The sequence below is a fragment of the Tribolium madens genome, unplaced genomic scaffold (genome assembly GCF_015345945.1).
Source record: "Tribolium madens isolate multiple individuals breed KSU strain unplaced genomic scaffold, Tmad_KSU_1.1 Scaffold_97;HRSCAF=244;Tcas5.2_LG3a, whole genome shotgun sequence".
Classification (NCBI taxonomy): domain Eukaryota; kingdom Metazoa; phylum Arthropoda; class Insecta; order Coleoptera; family Tenebrionidae; genus Tribolium; species Tribolium madens.
In genome coordinates, this window is record NW_025401069.1 from 2,128,000 (window position 1) to 2,153,158 (window position 25,159).

Consider the following 25,159-nt stretch of genomic DNA (forward strand, 5'->3'; position numbering starts at 1 on the left):
TTAAAAATAATAACTTGTCACTGTTGTTTTTAGAGGAAAAAGCTAGAATTGTTGTAGGAAAATGCTTGCTACTACGATAACATTTTAATTCGGAATAAAATTTTCTTGGTCTTGTAAAGTTTATGTTGGTATATAAGTTAGTAGGGAATATCTTGCATGCAAAACTGGAACAAAATACTATCCTGAGGCAAAATAGTGTTAAAAGCCAGTTTCAGTGACAATAAAGAACCACAAAACTGCTCTGGGTTTAATACAATTTAATGAAGTTTCACTTTTTGCAACATTTTACATTTTATGTGGAAAAATCTCATTTGGGACTGTCTGTTCTCAGCTGCGTCAATCTCTATCGAACAAAAATTAAAAAATAGTGAGTAATAATTTATTTCGAACAATTCGCTGGATTAACATATAACATATCGGAAACAAAAATAACTGATCGACTGTCGTCCCATTAGATTTCGCGTTTCACCAGCACAAAGAATCCTGGCGTGTGTGTCACCGACAGTTTAGCAAATTTGCATTTGTTGTACTTTGTCATAATAACTGCCTATTGTGCTTTACAAAATCGGACATAATCACGAATGCAGAAATTTCAATTATTTATCATTAGGGGTTAAATTTTTGTCAGTTATGGAAATGCCTCTGACTCAATTTGGCAAAGAAATGCACATTGGAACTTGATGAAGCAGATGTCAACTTTATGAATCTTCTACTTGAACTCATTAACTCCGTGCTTATAGTTGATGGTCCATGTCTTCAGATTAGTATTTGTCACTTCCACTTGCTTCTCCTTCATCGAAAATCCTCGAACCAAATTCTGCTATAGACAGCTTCATTTAGGCATTCTTTCAAAGTCGGAGTATTCTGCAGTCGAATAGTAAAGCGCTGTTCTTTTTTGCGGAGTGCAGACTAATTAACCCACGCCCTCGAGGCACGAGTTGTACAATATGTTGAGTATAAATTAGCCATGTTTGGAAAAAGCCGAAAATGTTTTAAGATCAAGATCTCTTAAAAAAGATTAATTCCCAACTGTTCACATTACTCTCGCATTTAAGTGGCGGAGCATTTAATTATTTGGTACAAAAGAATCACTCGGATAGAAATTCATAAGTTTACACGATCGTTATCTGGAGGAATTCTCATTAGAAGCCTTCAATTTTTTTCAAACGACGTGAAAAGTTTTAACTTTTCATTTAAATTAGTTCTGGGGTTGCGCACAAATTTCTCTATTTTTCAACTTTTTACTACAAAAAGGCGATGATTAATGTGTCAGCTGTTCCAAAGTATCAGACTTTAGCCTAAATAAAAAAGGCTACTCGTATATTAATTATATCAATTAAATTTAAATTATCATTAAAATGTTCAGCCAAGTCTTGAATATCGAAATGAGTACTGTAAGAGGCTTACCGCATGTATATCATAATTGTTAATGTATTTTATTTTACACTGTTTCAAGAAGTCTTCCCAAGAAAGACTTGTCGTTTTATTGTGTAAAAAATCACAATTCGGAAAGTGTTGCTTGGTTACACTTACCGGCTCTAGTAGCGTAATAGCTTAAGTTCCAATTCAAAATGGGGCTCGGAAGCTTAATTTACCGGGCGGTATAAAATAAATAAATAAAAGTTAAGCCTATTGTCTGATTTTTTTAAATTAGTTGAGCTATTCCACAAGAGTAATATTAAAACGCTTTTGAGGGAATTATGAAGTAACTTTTAATTTGCTGCCACAAAGTTTCTGATTGAAACTGTGTTTATTTTATATTTCCTACAACTTTTTTTAACGTATTCTTTTACCCTTGGAAAATGTTTTATTTCAACTCAAGCAATTTAATCTGCAGTCTAAAAATTTGATTAAAACACGGAAACGCATTTTTGAATTTACAGTAACGGCACGAGCTGCGGTAACAGTATATTAAAAAACAAGTGTTACAAACACTCTCATTCTGATACGAGTGGCGAGTGTTACAATGAGAGGTGGTAACACGCGTTTTTTAATCCATGTTTTCTATAAAGCGCTTTTTAAATTGAATTTATTTTTGTATTTGACAGTTAAAATTTTTGACATTTATTTTTTGACACTGTCAAAATTTTCGGTTTTTCTCCCAGGAAGTTTTGACAGTTATTTGGCATTTCTCAATACGAAACGTCAGATTATTTTTAACAGATTTAAAGCAATTTCAAGCCTTGTTGAGTCTAATTCGAGGAATGTTGTATTCAACTCGTCTTCGTGTAAGTCGGTTCATTTATTCCACCTCTTGGTTAGTAAACCACTCGTTAACACTCATGATTTAAAAATACACTCGTGAAATAAAGAGTCCGATTGTCGAATAAATCACTTTTATTATTTTTGATTGTTTTTGCAGTTTGTTACAAATCGTAAAAATTTGTATAAATTCAACTTTTTTTTGAATCTAAACACTGTCTTCGTAAAACAATAAGATAAGATAAGTTTCATATAACCTAATTACTCGAAAAGCTTTTTTCAAATAAAACAAGCAATAAAGTTTTTAACGTTATGTTTTAAAACAGAATCGAATTTTATTTGTTTAGCTCCCGTTTTACTGTAAAACCTTGCAAGTTGTTTTAAACTCTATTTTAATATTACCTCTCAAGTTGTAGATTACGATAAAACATTAGAATTCGTCTTGTATTCTTAATAAAAGTTAATCTGGCGAAAACAGTCTCGTTATTCTACCACTACCATTAAAATAAGTTAACAGACAAAATGCTTAGTTATTTCTCATAAAGACGGGGGGACCTTTTCACTAGTAAAGACGTTATTTATGGGTCTTACCGGTTTCGCTTATTTATTATTTATAACAATATTTTGAATATTGTTTGACAACGCAGTTTTATAAAAAAAAGAGTTTTAATTTTTAATCAATGTAATTTTGTATTTAATTTTTTGTCAATTTTTTTCATTCACTAAAAATCCCATAAGCCGCGGTGTTTTTGTCACTATGATAGCGACAAAAGTTTGCCCTAACTATCCTTTAGACAATTTAACTCAAAAAACTGCCAGAAAAAATTACTCGTCCCACGAAATCGTAATTTTTTCAGAAGCAGTTTTTTTCGTTAAATTGCCAGAAAACAAAATTCTCATTAAATCGGCAAGATTACTTCGACAAAAAAAGCTCTCGTGTAATTATAAGTGACAAATCTTGTAAAGTCAAAAAGACAGTCTCTGATGTTACTTAAATGAATAAACGAAACCGGGTAGATCCATAAATAACGTCTTTGCTTGTGAAAAGGTAAAAGGGTAAAGATATATTTAACTAACCATCATGAGCTTATTTATTTATTTGTTTTATTTGATGTTGTAAAAATATTTCGGATTTAATCTTATACTAACTGAAACATTTGTGAAATAACTTTTGCTTGTGGAGAAAGTTAATAGAGCGAAAATTATGATTGTAAATATTTTTGTGCCGCATGCTCTGTTGGAGTGTTTGGTCGAACAGCTCCAATCAGATAAAATTATTTTTGGTGGAAACCGCAAGAAAATAGATCTCGATGTTTTATAATCTGGCGGAAGTGGCCGTCTAGACAGCCCTGTTTGTTTTCGGAACTCATCCGCGTTTCAAACTTTTTTGCAATCTAAATGACTCTGAAATATTCGAAGTGATTGAGTGGAATAATTTTGGAGCGTGTATTGATCAGGCGATAGCCGACGACTTCCGGCGGAAGTGGGTCGACTGAGCCATCGGATTATTATCTCACTTACCGACTGAGCGGAACTCTATATTTTATTCAGGATATTCTAGTTATTTCCAGTTTGCAATTGCTGCTCTATCTCCCCAAGGAGCCAAACGCTGATTCTGAATAGCGCCTTAGACGCCAAAAACGCTCTCGAGCGCCGCTAATTTTATTTCATTAGCAGAAAAATAGGCGGGTTTCTAATTATTTCGAGAATAGATCGGCACAGAAGCCGGAAAGAATGGTCCTAATTGGAAATTTAAATTGGCACACTCTTGAGGTTTTTCAATTTCGGCTCGTTTGGCAAAAAGACTGGTCTTATTTCCTAATCGCGCAAGGAGATCGATAGAAAATGCTACACGATCGCGTTTCTCTCAACCGGAAATAAGCTACCTATAATATAGTCCTCACGTAAATCAGAAATAACAGACCATGTCTACGAATTTGATTTTGAAGTTTCGCCGAACATTTACTATTCGAATACCTTATACTATTTCATTCGAGTATGTCAAACTCTAGAAGAATTTCAATGCAATGTGAGCACAATACTCGGCCTTATTTAATTTTTGATTTTTATAACCGATCTGAAATCATTTCGACGATAACGTTTCTCTGGAAACTGTATCAAAGTTCCAAAACCGAATGTCACAACCAATATGCATGTTTCGTTACTCGAAGAATTTTAAAATATTTATTTTTATAGTTTTAATTTCTAAAAAGCTTATTTTAGTTTTGTATTTATTTTTTTTATTTTAATACTTGTAAAACTAATGAATAAATAGTAGTAATTTGTTATCTCCGTATTTGCTTTTTAAGCATTTTGCAAATCTTTTTTTTAATGTTTTGTTGAGATACTTAATTTGTCTAAAATAAAATTAAAATGTGAATGTGTGGGGTCTGTTTTACTTTTGTCAGAAAAATTTTTTTACATTTTGCCAGAACTCACACCACAGAGAAAAATGCCTATGATACCAGGAACATAGAAAAAATATTTAAAAAATTCTATAAAAATTTATTTCGAAGGTATCAGAGTTTAAATTTGGCACTTTGACGCTATTTATTTCTGCTGAAAAAATTTTTCAAGTTTTTTTTGGCTATTAGAAGAGGAAACGAGGAAGCTAAATCCTAAATTGTAATTCTGTTTAATGTTATTTGTGGTTTTCATTGGCAAAATTTTTGTACCTTTACTAAATAATTATGAAAAAACATAGACAAGATCATCAGTATCATTAAATAGACATTGATTGATATTGGTATACATATATTTGAATCTTATTTAATCTTTTTTTTTGGTTCCAATTTTATTTTTTATGTGGTACTTTAAGTATTATTTAAAGTTTATAAAAAATATTTTTAACAAAACAAATACATACTAGGTAAACAAAATTAATTTTTGCAATCCCGGAGCATCCACCATATTTTTATTTCCCAGAAAAAAGATGAATAATGAAAAATATGTATTTTTGCTCTTTTATTTCATAATAAAAATTTAAAAAATTATAATAAAAGAAGTTAATTAAAATGAAAACTTACCAATGTAGAGGAAGAAAGGTAGCAGATATTTAACTTTAAAAAAACAACAATAGCATTGAAGATCTTATGTCTTTATTATTTAAAGTTTAAAAACCCTTTAATTCGAATGTCGAAAATGATTGCTAAAACAAATCTTCGCCGTTCATTTAAATCAGACTCCGCACGTACACAAAGAACGCTTTTGACGCTTAACGACTTTAGGAATTCAAATGAAAATCCAAACAAATCGGTGTTATCCTCAATCATTAAATTTGTTATCCAAACAATCTTTCTAGTTTAAGAATTTGGAACGAGTCAATCAATAAATCAACTACGTAAGTTCTTCCCAGCTTTCCGATTTTCCGCATCACTTTAAACCCGGTTTTCACACATTTTTAACACCGCTGTCAAGCAATGGTTTTTCTTGGCGCGATATTTCCTCGCCGTTTTTTACTGCCATTGGCATTTAAAAACGGCGTCGTTGGTCGAAATTGATGAAGTAATTAAAACGACAACTGCTTTACTAAATCACGCCTGGAAACTTTTAAATGAAGAATGCTGCATAAATGAATACGCTAAAGAGAAACACATCAAAAGTAACACCTGAAAATCTAAGCCGTCGTCGGTGTGGGTTAGCTTATGATATTACCTGTCGTAATTCCGCACTTAATAAAGCTACAGCGCTGTCAAATTAGTTTCTGAGTTTATAATTAAAAAAGTTCGCTATTTAAATTGTAGGTTTTGCACGGCTCAATGAGGCTCAAAGTTATTGTATCACTTTTTAAAAGAGGATTTGAGAGCGCCTGTAATGTACGACGAGGAGGAGGATACCTCCAACTGAGACAAAGACCATAACCTAGCAAAAACCGCAACATCACGAAACCAAAGCTAGATAAATCACTCGCGCAACTTACGCCTTTTATTAGTGCCATTAAACAGAAACGTCACTACGGTGATATTCGATCCCAACTGCCAGACGAAACACTAAAACCGACAATAGTTTTTGTTTGACTCTGGCCCGGATTTGTCATCAATCGGAATCGCACCGAAATGCGATTAATTTACACAGACACAGGGAAAATCAATGACAGCGTGGATGTGTTAAGGTATCACATAAACGAAGTATATGAAGCGAATTTCCCTGACATGCTGTCGGCCATTTGTTTGATGCAGTGCTTCACGGCGGTGTGTGACGAGGGTGAAATACACAATATAGTAACAGAGGCGACGACAAACAACTTTTCATTTTTTCGTAATTGATGGGATGTGTTTGTGTGTGATTTTAACTTTAAAATTCGACCGGAAATTATACCCAAAAATAAATAACAGCGGCGCAGCAAATTTTGCTTATTACTGGACCGTAATTATCGTAGTGTTATGTTTATTAAGGTACCACAAGAGTGTAAAAATACATACAGGTGAATATAAAGTATGGAACCAAGCGGTTTTTTAATCATTTGCCTACAGAAAATAATAATAATTAATATAAATTTAAGTATTATAAAAATGTGTGTTTTATCTTTGAATTATGCATTTTTTTCTCAAAATTGCAATTTATGTAAAAAAAAGAAAAAAAAGAAAAATAAAGTAGATAGTTGTATCCTTTATATCATAACCTTCATGAGAAAAATGGTTTTATAGTGGGTTGCCATTTAAAAAAATAAAAATTTTTGCTAAACTTAAAAACAAAAGAAAATTTCGAAAAATTGTATTCTTGATAAGACATCACATTTTTATAGTACTTTATCATCTATTAAAGAGTTTTTCCCAAAAATAAATAGTTTAAGCAAAAAACGTTTGGTTTCATACTGTTTATATACCTAGCACTGAAACTTTTGGCAGGATTTATGAACGAAACACTTTTTTGACTAAACACTTGAATACTTATAACTATGAGTTTGTTGTGAAGACCACAAATTGTGGTAATTAAAAATGAATTTGTGATACGCCCGGCGAGGTATAATAATAATAACACTAACTTTCAATACGATGGTACGTTCACAATCAAACTTTCGTGGACTGGACAGCTTTGACGCTAAATGATAACTTTATAACAGTGTTATTTAAGCATTGGGAGAATGTTTTAACAAGAGACAACCTGTACATTGTTTTAATATACAGAGTGTTCTAATGAAAACGAGCCACCCCGAATATCTCAGAAACTAAAAAGACTTTGCAAAAACGCCGAGGCAGGTCAATTTTGTTTCCGGGAGGGACATTTTTAGACGTAATTTTTAAAGCACCTCCAGTAACCCCCTAACACCCACGCGCCCCAACTTTAAAAATTTAAATACCTTACCTATGGCACATCAAATGAAAGCTATTTTAACAAGCTTTTCAAAACCTTTTACCAAAATTAAATCACACCATCTATTCGTGAGATACAGGGTATTCTAATAAAAACGAACCAGAAAGAATTTGCAAAAAAAAAACGAAACTGGTTAATTTTGTTTTTAAAAGGGTCATTTTTACGCCCCTAGTGATAAAAAATTTTTAAACTATTTTAAAATGCTGTTTAAAAGCTTTTTTCCAAAATGAAATGATTTACAAGCACAAGCTGATACATACATAAAATATCGGCAAAAAAAAAATTCTTTAGCAGTCAGTACGTACAAAAGAATTTAAGAACTATACATATTGCTATTTTTTAGGTACTTACATTGAATTATAAAAAAAACTTTATTACTCCTTGTATGATTAGTATGATTATTTTGACAATAAAATAAAGAAATAAAAATAAGTTTCTTACAGCTCCAATAATACTTATAACAATATTAGTAAGTTCCTTGTAATTTAAATAGTTTTTATTAGGAGTAATTACTAATTAGAAACATTATCTTTTGCGAATATCTTATGAATAGATAATCCCATTCAACTTTAGAAAAGAGGTTAAAAGAACATTTTAAAAACACATTTGATCTGTTGCAAGTGATTCGATGTTGAAATTCCGAAATTGAGGTGGAAAAAGTTAGAGGGTTAGTGGAGGTGCTTTTAAAATTACGTCAAAAAATGTCCCCCTGAAACAAAATAGACCTATTTCGGCGTTTTTTGCAAAAATCTTTTTAGTTTCTGAGATATTCGGGGTGGCTCGTTTTCTTTCGAACACCCTGTATGGAGACGCCTGGTTAATTTCGACAGTTCTAAAAGATTGTCATTTTATTGATAAGAGAATAAGAAAAACTATCCAGCAAGTAACTGCTAATTTTATTCAATTCAATAATTCAAAATAAATATAAATTCATAAAATCTGAATAATATTGTTTTAAATTGAATAAAATGGGCAAATTTGGCATATTAAACAAATATATTGAAAATAAACAATTTTCTGTTGTAAACATTATTGTTACTTTTTAATTACTCCAATTACAAATAACACTTAGCTTTACAACTGAAAATGTGAAAATTGAGTAAATTGACGTATAAAACTATTACCTAATAGTTATTATACACTGGCCGCCAAAATTAACCGGTCAGCTAAAATTTTGCGATTTTTCACATGGCAATATGATTATTATTCTTTGTCGTATTTGGAAGAATTTTTCCTAGGCTTAAAGAACGAACTTTGCAGAACATAGTAATTTAATTTAATAACATTTCTAGTTTTGTCTAGTAAATGTTATACCTAAAAGATGAGAGCACTGTTTTTTTACTTTTTCTTTTACTGAGCTGTAGTGTGCAGCAGAGACAAAATTAAATTTTTACTTATTTCAGATTATTGCTCGTTCTTTTTTGAATGAAAATTTTATCTTTTGGTGCCCCAGAGATACAAAGCATTGAAAATGATGTTGCTTTTCTAATGGTACTAAATATTCGTTGAGAACGTTGTAGACTACATAAAAAGGTAGTTCAACCGAAAATTATTGCTTATATCGCCAAAAGAGCACAATTACATCTTTGAACACAAAAAATTTGAAAAACTTGGAACTTCAAAGGATTGCAACAAGTAAAACCGTTAATTATTGGAACTCTACCATGCGCCTATTTGGCACATTCGCCCTACTTCATACAAACATTCATTGAAATCGTAAATGAAATGCTTTTTTTGAGGGCTTAAATCTCTCATGTCTCAAGAATTAAATTATGGAAAATGTGATACATAATTTAAAAAAGTTTGGACAATAATTTGAAATTAGTAAAAATTTAAGTTGGTCTCTGTCACACACCACAGCTCAGTACAAAAATAAGTAAAAAAACGGTGTCTTCGTCGCATTTAGAAGACAAAACCAAAAATGTTATTGAATTCAATTACAATGATCTACAAAGTTTTTTTTTTATGCTAAACAAAAATTTGTCGAAATCAGACAAAGAATAACAAAAATTTTGAAATTTGAAAAATAGCAAAATTTTAGTTGTCCGGTTAATTTTGGCGGCCAGTATATGTATTTCAAAGTTTTAACATTATGAATATAATTATTGCAAAATTTGGAACAATCCGAAAACTATTTCTATTAGTGACTAGATCAATGAAAATAAAAAATTAGGTAAACGCAAATTGAATTTTTCAAATATTTAATATACGGTTATTATTATAATATTAATTTATGTAGAGCAATTTATTTAATTGGGTAAAATGTTACTAAAATTTTAAATCCTGTTTTAATGATTCAAATAATATTATATCCATTAGCATTAAAAGCATGGAAATAAAATTTGCTAACAGTATTAACCTTTGCCAATCATAATAACTTTGGTGATAATAATAATGATGTGCAGGCGTCATACCACAAAAAATGATTTTCAAATTCTGTAATCTGTAATTCTTTCTCGTCGGTCAGGTAGTTAAGTATTAAGATAATAGGAATGCAACTTTAAGTGGTGGCCGTATGTGCTCGGGCTTGTGAGTGACTATAAAAATTGAATATATCTCATACTCATAATCTCATGTTTTGGGCCTACTCCTTTTGCCCTCTGAAGAGGTTGGAAACTGTTTAGCCTTCGATCTTGCTGAAATTTATCGATTATTTGGCTGAAAATTGTGTATCAAAAGATACAAAGTTTTTGCCTCATATGTAGGCTGAAAATTTAGCATCTTTGCAAAGAACCATAAAAACACGCGGGGCGTTTTCTTCAGAATTTAACTTGTCCTTCTATAGTGTTCATACCAACATTTAAATATTTTTAACAGTTCTAAATAATTTTCAGAGAACAATTTTTTGAACATTACTACCAGCCTTAAATTCAAAATATAACCATGCCTATACCTTAATCCTTTTGATGTATACCTGCTAATGCGGGAACCAATTCGGCCTTTACCCAGGAACCAACTTGACCCACACCTTTAATCTCTATACTTATAGATTAACGAGATTAACGAAAACCAACTCGTTCTTGATCGCAAAAAAATTATACAGGATGTGCCGTATTTATTATTACAAATTTAAACAATTTTAGGACAATTTTAAGACAAAAGTTTCCTATGAACATGTATCAAAAAATATTATGAAAGCGAGCTACACCCCTTGAAAGAAATGCGTTTTTTAATGGGGTTTTTCCACCATTTCAGAATAGATAAAATTATTAAAAATTCATACAGCTGATAAACATCTTTAAACATCTTTAAACATCTGAACAAATTTAAAGATCAGTTGTCGAAATTTTTAATCACGAGCGTCTTGAACTGTAAAACGAATTTAATTTTTAATTTTTATCCACTTTATGGTCTGCGTAAGATAAATTCTAAACTAATTTTACTCAAAAACAGTAAGTTGTATCCAAAAAACTATGAAATTTAGAATTTTGTGACTGAAAGTGGCAAGAGGCAACAGCCAAAATAGTTAGGTTTCTGTTTACCCTTAAAAAAATTGGAACACCCTGTATTTCTAACCAAATTATGAAATTTAATGAAGACACTTGTTTTTGTTGTTATTTAAAAATCAAGTCAAAATGAACATCAAAGCCTAATAAAAGCAAGAATTTCCGGGCACTTTTGTGTTTATCTCGAAGAATGAGTTTCATTTTTGGTGCTTGTTTTTGATGTGTGGTATTTTAATTAAAACATCAATTCCAAGTTCCTCGCCACACTTTAATAATTAAAAAGAGGGAGTTTGTCGTTTTTAGGACGGAACATTTGTTTACGCAATCCGTGAAATTAGTTGCGCGCGAATTTGAGGTGACAATTTTTTGGCCGACTAAGTTCGCAGCTTTAAAAGTTCGTTCACGTAATGAGCTATCCCAAGGCAGTAATTGTCAGAAAATACATAAACAAGAAGTGCAGAACTTCCATTATAAAGTTTAAAACAATTCTGAGGAAAAGAGACTTGTCAGAAGTTTTGAAATATTTATTAAAAAATACTAAAGCCTATCTTGTTTTCCGAGTGGAGGGCATCACCTAGCCTGTTCTGACGTCGGCGGCCCGTGAAGCCGATTATTATTAATTTCTTTTTGATTTTACAGTATTGCTGTAAAGGGACGTTTTTCGCGGAAATGTGCCACATGATAAATGTTTAACTGGAAAGAAAAAGCTTTTCCGTGTAGCCGTTCCATTTCGCGTTTTTATACTCGACATAATTTTTATTATTTTGCTTCTTAGTCCGGAATTTTCATCATACGTATGAACTCGCTCCCAAAGACAAACTTAATGCACCATGTGGCCTTTTTCGACATCCACCAACGGAACGCCACAATTAACATTTAATCTCTTATTGCATGGCGCGCGTAAATTTCTCAAATGAAATTTTTAATCAACGAACTTTGCGCTGCCACACTGCACATTCTTGAACAAAGCAGTGCAGCTTTTCTACACAGCATTACAAGTTTAGCAACAATGCATGTGATAAATTTTATTAGCGAAACACAGGGGTCTTTAGGAAGTTTGTATATACATACAAAGAATACTCCTCGACAAAAATGGCAATATTCTCAAAATTGGACCATTCTTACACTAACAAAGAACACAATGGACCGATAAATTTACAAAGCTGCAATATGAGAGAAAGTCACATTTAATTTCACTAATATTTTCATTCGTTCTCTGAATATGAAATTCCTGTCTGCATCTCTTTTTTCTCACATAATGACCTTAATTGAAAAAGAGATTTCGTTTTGATATAAACACGCTAGTTAAAATGTCCATTTTTATAGGGATTATGGATATAACTCATCCCTTTAATTGGCCCCTGTGTTTCCCTTCTTCTAATTCCCCAGCCACATGCAGGAGCGACTTGTTTGCGAAATAATGAACTTCATAAATTCACTTTTCGTCCAGAAAAATTAAAGGCTGAGTTTGCAAGAATCGGGACATAAATTTTTGTTGCGATTTTCGTTTTTCTCCCAAATGAATAAAATTTATTACAAACAAAAATTTTAAAATTAAAAATATACAGGGTGTTTGTGGATTGCGAGCAAATGTTTTAACCACTAAGAGAATTTGTTATGAAAAGTCAAATTGAAGACCAAACAATTTCCGTATCCAAATTTTATTTTTGCAAATTCCTCCCTATGATTTTCACGAGCCGTTCAGTGTGTCTGTCCTTGTTAGTTGGAAGTAAAAAAATCAATGAAAATAAATTGCATTGAATGTTGACCGTGAAAGTTTTTATACAGAAAAAAGGATACTTTTTGTCCAAAAAAATTAAATAATTAAAATGTTTACACGTGTTAGTTTAGTTAGTCGTTAATGCGCTTTCGGGTGAATTGTGCACATCCATTTGAAATCAAATTGTCAATCAAGTCATTGTGGCCAACAACTCAAACGCCAAATTAACTAGTGTACGGACATCGCACTTCCAAGACCGATTTTCACTAAATGTTTGGGCAGTAATCATTGAAGATCACCAAACTGTACCCCTCATATTACCTCAACGTTTAACTAGTTAGCCGTTTATCTGTATTTTTTGGAAAATGTGTTGTCCGATTTGTTAGAGGATGTGCCCTTGGCGACACATGCGGTATTTACAAGTGGAGCTCCATCAGATTTTGACAAAGTCGTCACCAATGGATTGAACAATCATTTTCCCTAGAGATGGATTGGTCGCCAAGGACTACCGTGGTCACCAGATTTAAATACGTATGTTTTTTGGGGGTTGACATGAAACAATTAGTGAATTAGTGTACGCAGCTCAAATTTATACCTTCGAAGGGCTGTGTGTGCGAACGCAAGCTTCCCTAGCCCGAAGAGTACAAGAAGTGTGCATTGCCAACGAATGACCACATTTCGAGCAATTTTTTATAATAGCAAGTATTGACCCACTAACATTGTTACTGATCTACCCTAATGTAGCGATAATTTTTTTGTCTTTACGTTGTTTACGTTACAAAATTTTTTCTTATGAATGAATGTAAACATCGTATTAAGACATAGCCGGGGACGGGTTTTCAGCCTCAATTTATTTTTAATTTTAACTCAAAAATGACGTGCTTTCGACAAAAGTTGGAATAGGAGTCCTATTAGTGGTTAAAATATTTGCTCGCAATCCTCAAACACCCTGTATTATATTGGAGTGCTTTTTGGCGCAATCTCTGATCTTTGGCCACACACCGAATGCCATAGCGGGTGATTCTTCCCATTAAAGTTAAACTCCAATAAATTGGCTTTGGCAATATTTCTTAGTGTCTGTTCTCTTTTGCAGGTCCGTACGTGCTAGCCTGGAAAAAAGGCATCGCAGTTCTTTCTGCCGGCAACGTGAAGGTATCTCCCGATCCTCGTATCAGTCTGGTTGATGGTTACAGTCTGGAAATTAAAGAGGTTACCCCCCAAGATGGGGGCGACTACGTTTGCCAGATCGGCACACTCGAACCGAGGGAAATCACGCACACCGTGGAAATTTTAGGTAAGTTATTTTAAATTATTCAACTTTTATGGAAGTTTACAGTATTCTAATTTATGTCTGTTTTATTTAACTTTTCAGTCTATTTATTCCCCACGGTTTCAGAGATGAAAATTTAAAATTAATGTCGGCGGAATATAGCTTCATTACACAGGATGAGCCAAATTGCCCTATTTGAAATATATTACGCAAGTTTATCATTCGGACCGAGATTAAAAACAACTAAACGATGACGATTTTTACATTTTTATTTCCAAATCAATCCGTTTAAAACACTGATCATCGTATGATTTATCGTATTTTTGTTTATAATTGAAAACGGGTATTTTGCTTTCTTTAATAAGTAACAAATTAAAAATTATATCTTAAGTTAAAAATTAAACTTTTATTTATTTAAAGCTATTTAAACAGTTTCATTACAAATGTTTAACTTCAAATAATTCCATAAATTAAAGATATATTTTAATGATTTAGAAATTATTTCAAATTCTTGAATTTTTGTGGAATTAAATGAGGTGAAAATTATATAAATTTGTTAACATTAAAATCAGGAGCAGCATTTAAACTACCAAAAAGCAAAAAAAAATGCAATTGCATTGTTTTAAATATTGCATAACACAATCATTAATTCTTATTTAAAAATGACTGTTTTTCTAAACAAACTTCAGGACTTGACAGTTCTTTAGAATTGACATGTATTAAAATTTATTTTTTCAAATACAAAAACAAATCGGATTGATTGATAACTTATTCATAATTTATATTTTATGGTTTGTTTATTAATATTTGTAAGAAATTGTTTCCTATATTAGAATAATCAGAGACTGTTAAAAAGCAATCTCTTTTACATTTTTTATCTAAGGAAACAGAAAGAGGAAGACATTTTTTTGTTTTTGTTTTAATGTTATCGTTAACGGTACAACTTTAATTATATTATTCTTCGACACTGTCAAAATTTACGATTTTTTTTCTGTGTAAATAAGTTTTGCCAACTGTTTGGCATTTCCTAATACGAAACGTCAGATTATTTTTAACAGATTTAAAGCAATTTTAAGTCTTGTTGGATATAATTCGAAGAATAAAATATTGTATTCAACTCGTCTTCGTGTAAATCGTTTCATTTATTCCACCTCGTGGGCGATAAACCACTCGTTAACACTCGTGGTTAACACTCGTGGTTAACACTCGTGGTTTAAACATCCACTTGTGAAATAAAGCGACCGATTTACACTCAAACTCGTCCAATAAATATATATTATTATACAAGAAAATAGTAAGTATATCAGGTGTGTCGAAAAGGTCAAGGTATAACCGAATTACTCACCAAAGAGAAACACAAATAACCGTATTTTTAGTTACTGGACATTCTTTAATTTGTAACAATAATTTAATTTTAGAATTTATAAAATTGCACTAAATAACCAATTACAAAAGTTTGCTGCTCAACTACGAGAAATATTATATTAAGCTTGAAGAGATCGGTAAGTCCTTAACGTTCGTGATGCTTATGACATTTTTTGGGTGATAGATTTTTGTTAGTTTTTTTGTTCTAGAACGGCAAAGTAATTTTTGAATGCATACCGACTTAGCAACAATAAACAAAATACTTACCGACAAGTTTGGGATAGCATCGAGTAAATACAACTTACTGTCTTGGAAACAGACGTGGTAATCAATCAAATAGAGCTCAATCGCGCAAAAACTAATAAAATTACTTATTTTTTAAAGAATTTGAAAATTGGACATCATTCATCCAACATTTAAATTACCTTGCCCTGTCATCAAAGAAACAAATAGTACTTTGTAAACTTGTCAAAATTTGACAATTTCTTGCAAATTAAATAAAGCTACTAACTTTGTAAAAATATTGCAACAATTTTATTTTTTTACAAAGTCTTTAGGTCACAATAGTAACACCTATCTAAGGTAAAAAAGTTATGAGTTTTCTCTGAAAAGTAAGTCCTTAGAGCACCCGTTTATAAAAAAATAGTTTTTTGTGTATGACTACAGTTGGTTGCAATAAAAACAGAAAATAGAATTTTCTTTAGATTTTCTTTAGATACGCTGAATGCCAAAATGATAAATGTCAAACTACCAACTTGATATGTCAACAAAATATGCCAACACTATTTATCAATGCAAAATGTGACATGTGTAGAAAAGGGAGTAGAAAAAAGATAATATGATAAAAATCACGGGGGAAGACCGGTGCGTCATCTGACGTTTCTCCTCACCACGTTTACATCGCGATGACAAAATTTTTTTGGGTTAAATTTAATATCTACGAGTTAGAAGTTGTTTATTTATGAAAGTGTTGCTTTGTAAGTAATATTCTTTGCAAAGGCATTTGAAATTTAATGTAATAGTTTGGAAATGACTTTCTACATGCAGTGTAGTCATTCATCATAACGTTTTCCAATGTTTTTGGTTGTTGTATCTAAAACTTGCAATTTTTTTGTACATCAGTATAAAACCGATTTTCTAAAGAACAATGGGTAAAGCGGAAAGAAAAAGGGATACAAAATCAGTATTTCATAAACATAAAGAGCATGAACAAGTTCTTTCTTACATTGAGTTTTTTTTAAGGGTTTAAAACTATCGTATGCATTCTTCCAGGTAAGAAAAAAGAAAAAGTTGAAATTCAAGCCGTCGATAAAACAAAGTTGCATCTTACATCGAGAACAAAACAATAAACGTTAAGAAGCTTTTATTCTGATCTTATAAAGACCAGAAAATTACTTATATGGGAGTCATAATAATGCGTCAATTTCAATTTGTACCTAATGTTAATTATTTCATTAAATAATGGACTTATTAAACAAACGCTGACATTTACCTCAAATATCTCAAATAATTACAATTGGATGGACTTGCCCTTTAGAATGATATGCAATTTGAAATTGAATATTGGCAAACTTCGAAGTAAATCGAAGTAATCTAAGAAAAACACTACGAGTATTTTTTTTTCTTCGTCACCATCGTGGCGAAGTAAGAATCCATATTTTTAAAATAATATACCGAGTAGTTTTCAAGATATGCTTTTTTGAAGTTAAGGTTTGCTAATCATCAATCATTGCTCCATATAGGAGAAATGCATGATAATCTTACTTAAAATTGCATTTTTATAAAAGTATTTGTTTTAAGACTCTTCTTTTGCTTAAAAATGGTCAATTGCACCTTCTTTGTCCTAATTAGAATAAACAACTTTACACACTGTTATCACAACAACTACTACCTACAAGCTGACTGAATCTAATCGCAGAAACCAACAAAATAAATCAAGTGACTTAATGCATTTAACATCACTCAAAAGAGATGAGAAAGCACTTGCTTTCAAAAAAAGTTCAGAAAGCTAGAACAAAGTCGAAATCTGAATGGAAAATGATTTGATTTGAAAAAATTTACCCTTATATTTAAGGATCGTGCCTTAAACTTGTAGATCCTTTTTGCTCAATGATCAGTGGTCATTTTTGCAACAAAAAACTCTTTATTTGCTTTAATTAGTACGCATCTACTCTTTATTTGTTTTAAGTAAACAAACAGTTTTTGTTTATTCTAATTAGAACAAAGAAGGTGCAATTGACCATTTTTAAGCAAAAGAAGAGTCTTAAAACAAATACTTTTATAAAAATGCAATTTTAAGTAAGATTAACATGCATTTCTCTTATATGGAGCAATGCTTGATTAGCAAACCATAACTTCAAAAAATCATATCTTGAAAACTACTCGGTATATTCTTTTGAAAATTTGGATTACAACTAATAAAGAGACGCTCTACACGATGGTAATGATGAAAAAAAAACTTGTAGGGTTTTTCTTAGATTATTTCGATTTACTTCGAACTTCTTCGAACACTGTTCGTAGAAAAGTTTGCCAATATTCAATTTCAAATTTTATATCATTCTAAAGGGCAAGGCCATCGCTTTAGAGTGGTCTTTATTTGCAGAAATCGGCCTAATAGTTATTGAGTAATAATTTTTTATAGATAAAGTATTTTAAATTCATTTAAATTAGAAAAAAAAATATTTTGTTCAAAGTGTGTAGACTTTTTCATTTTTTTTTAATGTATTTGATTTGTCTCACTGAGACGAACAAAATCATATAAAATTTGTCAAGTTGTCACGACATGACTTTTTTTTTGTCACCCTGTGTAATTCATATGCATTTGATGCTCTCGGCATTTAAGTGCGGAATTGCAGAAAAAATTATTTGAATGCGACAGATAACAAATTGACAACTAAATTGACAAGGGCAAAACCTGTTTCAATCTAAAGAAAATTCTATTTTCCGTTTTTATTGCAACTAACTGTAAATTAATGTTCAAGGCTACCTTCTTTAGAGACCCTTTAATTGTTTCAATTTACATTGAGATAGAATTTTTTATTTCACTTTTGTGTTGGTTATGAAAAAATGTAATTGATCTTCGTGATTTTTACTAGACAAGATTTGATATTTTCTTGTAATGCATTCAAAGATAACAGGCCAGTTCCTAACATTGTGTTACAGTAGGTAGATAGCAAAGTTTTAATGAAATAATTTTTATTTTAAAACACATATAAAACATTTATTAATATTTATACAAATGCTGCCTACCGAGCTGCCTACCTTTAAAAACCAATGAAATGATTTATAAAAAAGTGACACTAATTCCGATTTGTTACTCTGTTATATTTTCTTGTCAAAGTGTTTTAATTTTGGTTGATTGCCCACTTTAGGCAATTTTTTCTCTGTGACCGATATTTCCCCAAAATCGTTTCACAGACAGGTCGTGGCGCGCGTCATTTTCCACCCGAAAAGCCATTCACAGCTCCTTGCGTTCCCTCTTGCCTCCATATTTTTAAAATGTGTCCCGCTGGCACCTCCAAAACGTTGATATCCATTTAGGAAGCGTCAATGGGAATGCCAAATGATGGATAGTCGGCCTTCTTCGGCGCCTAATTCGGCGGAACATTGATTTTATACAAGTAGAATAGGCGCGTGGATATTTCACTAGAAATATGAAATAAGCCCGTCTCGGCGGCTACGATGCATGTGCGAAAAATGTTACATTTTATAGGCGAACGAACTTTCGATCCGGGCCAGCAGAGGATCGCCCGGACAATATCACACCTCGCCGAGCACTGTCAAAGCTTCCAAAGCTGTCTTTTGATATTTCGCCAGCGCAACAGAATATATAGTTTATAGCGTGGACATTGGCTATGTCCTCTACCTCTCAGTGTGTGACAGAAAGAGAGATCGACAAATCTTTTGCAAAATTTATAATCGATGAGCGGTCGCTACAACGGCCTAAAAATTGCTCGTCTGCCACTTGGCAAACGCTCAAATTTCTCGATCCCAACAAACTTCAACAATTTCACTCCAATAGTAGTTATTATATAATTTTATAAATTTATAAACTGTGTTTTTATTGAGACAAAGTGGAGTTTTTACACAACTGGGAGCTTCCGAGGGAAGCATTCATGATTAATGGGAACATTATGCATAAAGGTATTATTTATGATCTTATTGATTCGTTTTAGATTTATTGTTGTGTCGTATTAAAACAATTTATGGTAACGGAAACAAATCTATGATGTAATTTTGCTTTTGACGGTAGATACTTATTTCTACATTAATTTACGCCACAAGGAAAATGTTTTTCTTTCACTTCAAGCAAACGTAAATTTCATGCAAAATTTGAGGGAATTTTTGATGAGACCAGTATTGTATGAGCAAGTGTTTTCTTGTGAGTATTAAGAAGGTAATAATTTATAGAGATTTTTTTTTTACAAAATACGCAGTTTATAAATCTTATTTAAGGAATCTTTTATCGTTATTTTTTTATAATTATGTATATGCTAAATGACAAATATATTGTGATTTTACAGTTGGAATAATTTGTGTGATCTATTTTTTTTAAAAAAGCTGATTACAAAAATGGTGGATGCGCCGGGCAAATTTTATTTTGTTTAAGAAACCAGTTAATTTGTGTAAGAATAAGGTTCTCAGTTTGTTTATTATGTGTCGAGTGGTAAATCGATATTAGCAGGGTTAATGTGTGGGTGACCCTCCAGCCTATGGGAGAGTGGTAAATATAGAATGCATATTCTTAAAAGGATTAGGAAGACGGAATTTCGCTAACGGCTGAAGTAAGTCTCGATAATATGAAAGGAGATTTCATATAAAGATGCAGTGTGTTTTTTATTGGACAGATTATGTTCTAAGGATTTCCTTTAATTTAAAACCGCCCCGATGCACATTCTATAAAGGTTCGATATAACTAAAGGTAAAAGTAAATCTTTGAAAAGAAAAGCGTCTTTTATATATCCAGAGAAATCCAGTTTTTATTGCTTTCAACTTCGATGATTAAACTGGAATTTTATTCCGCTTTGATATATGATATCGTTATGGGTTTCGTCCCAATAAAATGTTGTTGTTTAATCCTCCTAAATATGCAATGAGATTATTGCATGAAGAGCTGTCTCGAAACGTGCCCCGAATTTATTTACAAGGTAGTAAATCGCTTTCAATCCATCACCGACCGCTAGTTTTAATTAGTAAAACCGGTGATTGGTAGCACTGCGTCAATTATCTCTCTTATTTCCATCAGGTTGCAAAGTTTTAAACGATCCGTTGTGACTACACCACCGAATTATTTTCACGAGTTACATATCACTTACTCCATATCTAAAGCCTCATTAAATTCCGACTCCCTCCGGGGTTGTTTAGTTTAATGCACTGTACTACTAGATGCCAAAGCTCCAAGTTAAGATACTCGATCAAGTTACACAAAACTTTCAAGACTTCGATTTACTCTCGCTTAAAAGAATTTTTATAAACAAGCTTACCCTCCAACATAATTAATTTTGCAAAGGACTTAATTAGCCAATTGGAAATCAACCATTTTTGCAAAATTTACTCTCTCACCCTATAAATAATATTCGCGTATAAATCTTGTGATATTCGCGAAACGAGTTTTCTTCGATGTCACAATAAAACTTACGAAAACTATAAATTTGATAACAGTGCCATTATTGAAAAGTTATGTAAAAGGGTTGCGATATTTTCAAGGAGTTTCGATCAAAACGAGAACGTGCTATCATTTATTTAATTCCGACGTTTTCCCCTATTTTCCGGTAGGCTTCTTCAGGAAATTAATAATTGTCTGGCTTAAAATATGCGGCAAGTCGTCAGGACTGAGTCTTGGCGATAGTATCGCACATTTAAAGTAACTCAATTTTACCCAATTTTTAAAACTTTTAAGATTATTGATGAAGTTGATTGAAAAATTCTTTTACTTTTTTAAAAGAACAAACAAATTATTCTTGTAATTAGTAGTTTTTTAATAATAATATCATGAATTACTTAAAGTTTTTACTGCTGATTTTGTATAAAAGAAAACTTCATGATACTTTTAGCTACAAGACGATAATACTTCTTCTAAAGTTTTATGACCTCTCGCATAAACAAGAGTTTATTGAGAACCTAAAATCAAACTAAGAATTTAAATTTTACAACCGTTGTTTAGGACTTTTTCGTCTTGATTTAAAAAAAAAATTACTGTAAAAAAATATTGTTTTTAAGGAGCTTGGAAATATTTTTTTTATAGCAACACCCCGACACCAGTATGATTTTGGAAAATTATTGAAATCACAGATTTCAAATTCGAATTCGAAAATGCCTGTGTTTTCACAATCAAATTGGAAAAAAATCTTGTATGAAACAAGATGCAAACTGGTTGTTTTTCGTACACGATGTGTTGTAGTGAAAAACACGCTCATTTTGCAAATTGTTCCATAAATATCTATTTTGTAATTTGCCTCCATTTTGGTTTTTTAAAATATGTACATACTAACGAACCCAACTTCATCATGTGCGATGTCTTAACAGTCATTAACTCATTAATTATTGACGGAAAATTTTACGAAAATTTTTAGGTTGGCAAATAGCTCGATGTGCCATGCATGTCAGTTTAAATTACAATATGCGTCAAGAATAGGAAGTGTCCAGTGGAAAAATTTGGTAACACGATTTTGATTTCACGTATTTCCGAGGCGTACAGGCAAGATTATCTCCATTATCTTTTATATTCGTGTGTTTTGACAGAATTTGGATAAAACAAAAGGCGATTAGATTAAATTTTGGTTTTTAAAATTGACATTACTAATCATTACAACAATCCCTAAATCGAATAAAGTAAAAATTATTGTTTAAAAACGGAATAAAAGAACAAGTTACAAAAAATAGTATAAAAACTTGTTTCATAAGGCCTTGAAGCACTCATTCTTTAAAATAACTTGTGGCTGCGCCACTCGTTTTTTAAACTTGAATTCCTGTTTCAGACTGGTCTTATGAAACTTGTTTTTTATTTAATATACTATTTTACGAGTTTCACACAAGAACTTTCAAAACTAAAAAAATTCAAATGAATTTTTTCATCATTTTGTAATTAATAGAAAATTGATTTTGTATTCAGACAAAATTTTATAAAAAGGTTAGCAGTTAAAGTCATTAATGTTTATCCTATGAATAATTTATAATAAAGTTGCACAGCTTATTGTCATCTATTTTTTGGGATTGATGACCAATTAATGCTGCTTTCTGTTTCATCAGAATTGACATCAATCTGTTTAAACAAAAAAAGAGAAACTTTTAATAAAAAGTCTACGTCTAAGTCTATGTTTCTTAAAACTTTTTTGTTTATTTTGGTCCATACTATTACCTAAATGTTTTACAATCTTTTTTCAACACCCTGTATAACTAATGTTAAAAATGTTAAATAAACAACCAAATGTATCTAACAATTTTTACTACTAGTTTAAAATTTAAAATTTTGTAATTTGTTATGAAAAGCGAGGAGTGACGTAGACTTTAGGTATCTACGAGTATCATAAATGTAAATAAAAATCTAGAAAAACATTGATTATTAATAATTTCTTGTTCCCCATAACGCAAAACTTGTCACTTTTAAAATAAGAGTTTTATATTCGTAAAGTGGCAATCATAAAGAGTCACAGTTAGATAAATAAATATTTCAAACAACTGTAACAAATTGGAATATAAAATAAATATAAAATAATCTATTTTGCAATATTCCGTTATCCTAATCTCATGCTGGCGAATGAAATTCAAGCAACTTTGTTTCTGGAATTTCTTTTAGTAAACAGATCTCTTTATAAATATCTCGTTTATGTGATTTGCAAATCGTGTTCCAGCGGATTGAATTTGATTACACTGAAGAGCGGCCATTGCACGTATTTTAATGTCGCTTTAGGATGCAGTAATCCAGAGATGACATCAAGCAAAAAGTTCTCGTTTCCGACATGAGGTTTAAAATTCGCTTCTGCTGTCAACTTGTGTATTCTGACGTAACGTAACGATCAAAACGTCTTTGTTTAAAAGCACCAACTAAATTGTAACATCGGATCCGACTGCATAAGTTAGAACAGCTCGCTGTTTTGGTGTAATAGTCTGAAATTAGCATATTAACTCAAGTATAAAGTAAGACCTGGTTGGCAGAATAATCATTGTTAACAGCAAGCCGCGGTGCGGGTATGGATAATGACACGTAATGAATGAAAGTGAACCTAATGAAGTGGCTCATGCGTAACTCCAAGCACTTTGAGTCTTCCTTTGCCGGTTTAAAATAATCCACTCGGGGTTAACCTAAGTATTGAAGGCGAAACGCTCTAATTGCGCCAAATATTTTGACCCAATATCCGAGGAGATGTCCATAAATTCTGCTCTCTCCAAGAAAAACACAATCGACCACAAGTACCAGTGACATATTTGCCATAAAATTCTTCATATACTTTTTCATAAGCCACCAAATGAAAATAATAAAGCCGCCATTATTTATCGACAATGGTCGAGTTCTCCTGCTTAGAGACAAGAAATTTCAACGAGACAAAGGAACTAGCAGCAAATTTCACTGCGATTGCTTCAAACGGGACGGAAAAGTCCCACCGCTAATTGAATTAAAGCAAATCCACATCCTTGCATTATTTTTCATTCTGTCTCGCAGTTTCATTTCGTCTTAATGCCCCTAATCCCTTTGCACTAGTACCTACATGGCCCATTTCCACTTCGTTATTTCTGACTCCTTGTGATAATACGAAGGTCGAACTACCACAACCGAAATTACTTCATTTTATCAAAGCTCTATAGGCAAATAGCACCGAAAAGGTTTAGGTTAATCTACGTTAGTCTTGAAAACACCACTAAATCGTGATATTCAACATTTTTTATTCTGTTTAAAGCCAAAAAATCATTTTGTCGCATGAGAGCTTAAATAATAAAAATAGAAAAAATATTTTTTGCGTAAAAACTAAACTTAATAATGAGTTAAAATTAGATACCTAGTAATTAAATAAAAATGGGCGGGTCTATATTGATCCGAACGCTAATTATTTAATAAACTAGGTTATCGAATTATTGGTTAAGCTTCGAATTTAATTAAAGCTGGTTTATGTAATTGATGGAATGATTAATAATTAAAATTAGAAAATATATAACCTTTCAATAATAAACGAGTTTTTTTAAAGATTTAAAATGAAATTGAGATTTGCGCCAATATTTGCTCAATAAATTAGCGCGTAATTATTTCGTAATAAGCTGTGTTTCCTCAAAAGATTAAATCATGCGTTATGGGGTAAAAGTAAATATCATATTGAACCCTCTAGCGGCGGATCCGTAATCTCTTTGCGGAAAATTAGGCAATCTAGATAATCGTCTTTGATTTTGCGATAATTACGATGAGATAGATAGAGATTTCGAGGGATCACAATTTTTCTAGCTTAGGTAATTTAAGTAAAGAGCTAGAAAAATTTTAATTAAATGACATTTTTCCGACCTTAAATAATTTTCCAGATACATATACCACAACAAACAAATTAAAACTTTAATTGTGTGTACTGTGAAGTTTGCGTAGTGACAATTTTAATATCAAAATGCGAATACAACAACATCGACTTAGAGTAACTAAAAATATTATTTCATTTAAAAGTTTGTGGGCAATTTTAAACTAACATAAAACTAATTTCCATAAATTACAGTAACCAAACATTGCACTTCGCATAACTTATATTGCCAGTGCGAGATAGGGGTTCTGTTGTGATTATTAGCCAGATGTAATTTTGTTAATGTCTAAAATATGTGGTAGACAACAAAAACAAAAATGATAAGGGTTAACAAAAGATATTCATTATA

The 25,159-nt window shown here is 31.5% G+C and overlaps 1 protein-coding gene across 3 annotated transcripts in view; it reads left to right on the forward strand.

Moving 5' to 3' along the window:
• LOC123014089 (limbic system-associated membrane protein) overlaps positions 1-25,159 on the forward strand; it is a 183,597-nt gene that overhangs the window by 98,000 nt on the left and 60,438 nt on the right. For all 3 annotated transcript variants that reach the window (XM_044412971.1, XM_044412972.1, XM_044412970.1), the window contains one exon: positions 13,775-13,975. In XM_044412971.1, coding sequence (XP_044268906.1) covers positions 13,775-13,975 — 201 coding nt within the window. The remainder of the gene's footprint in view (positions 1-13,774; positions 13,976-25,159) is intronic.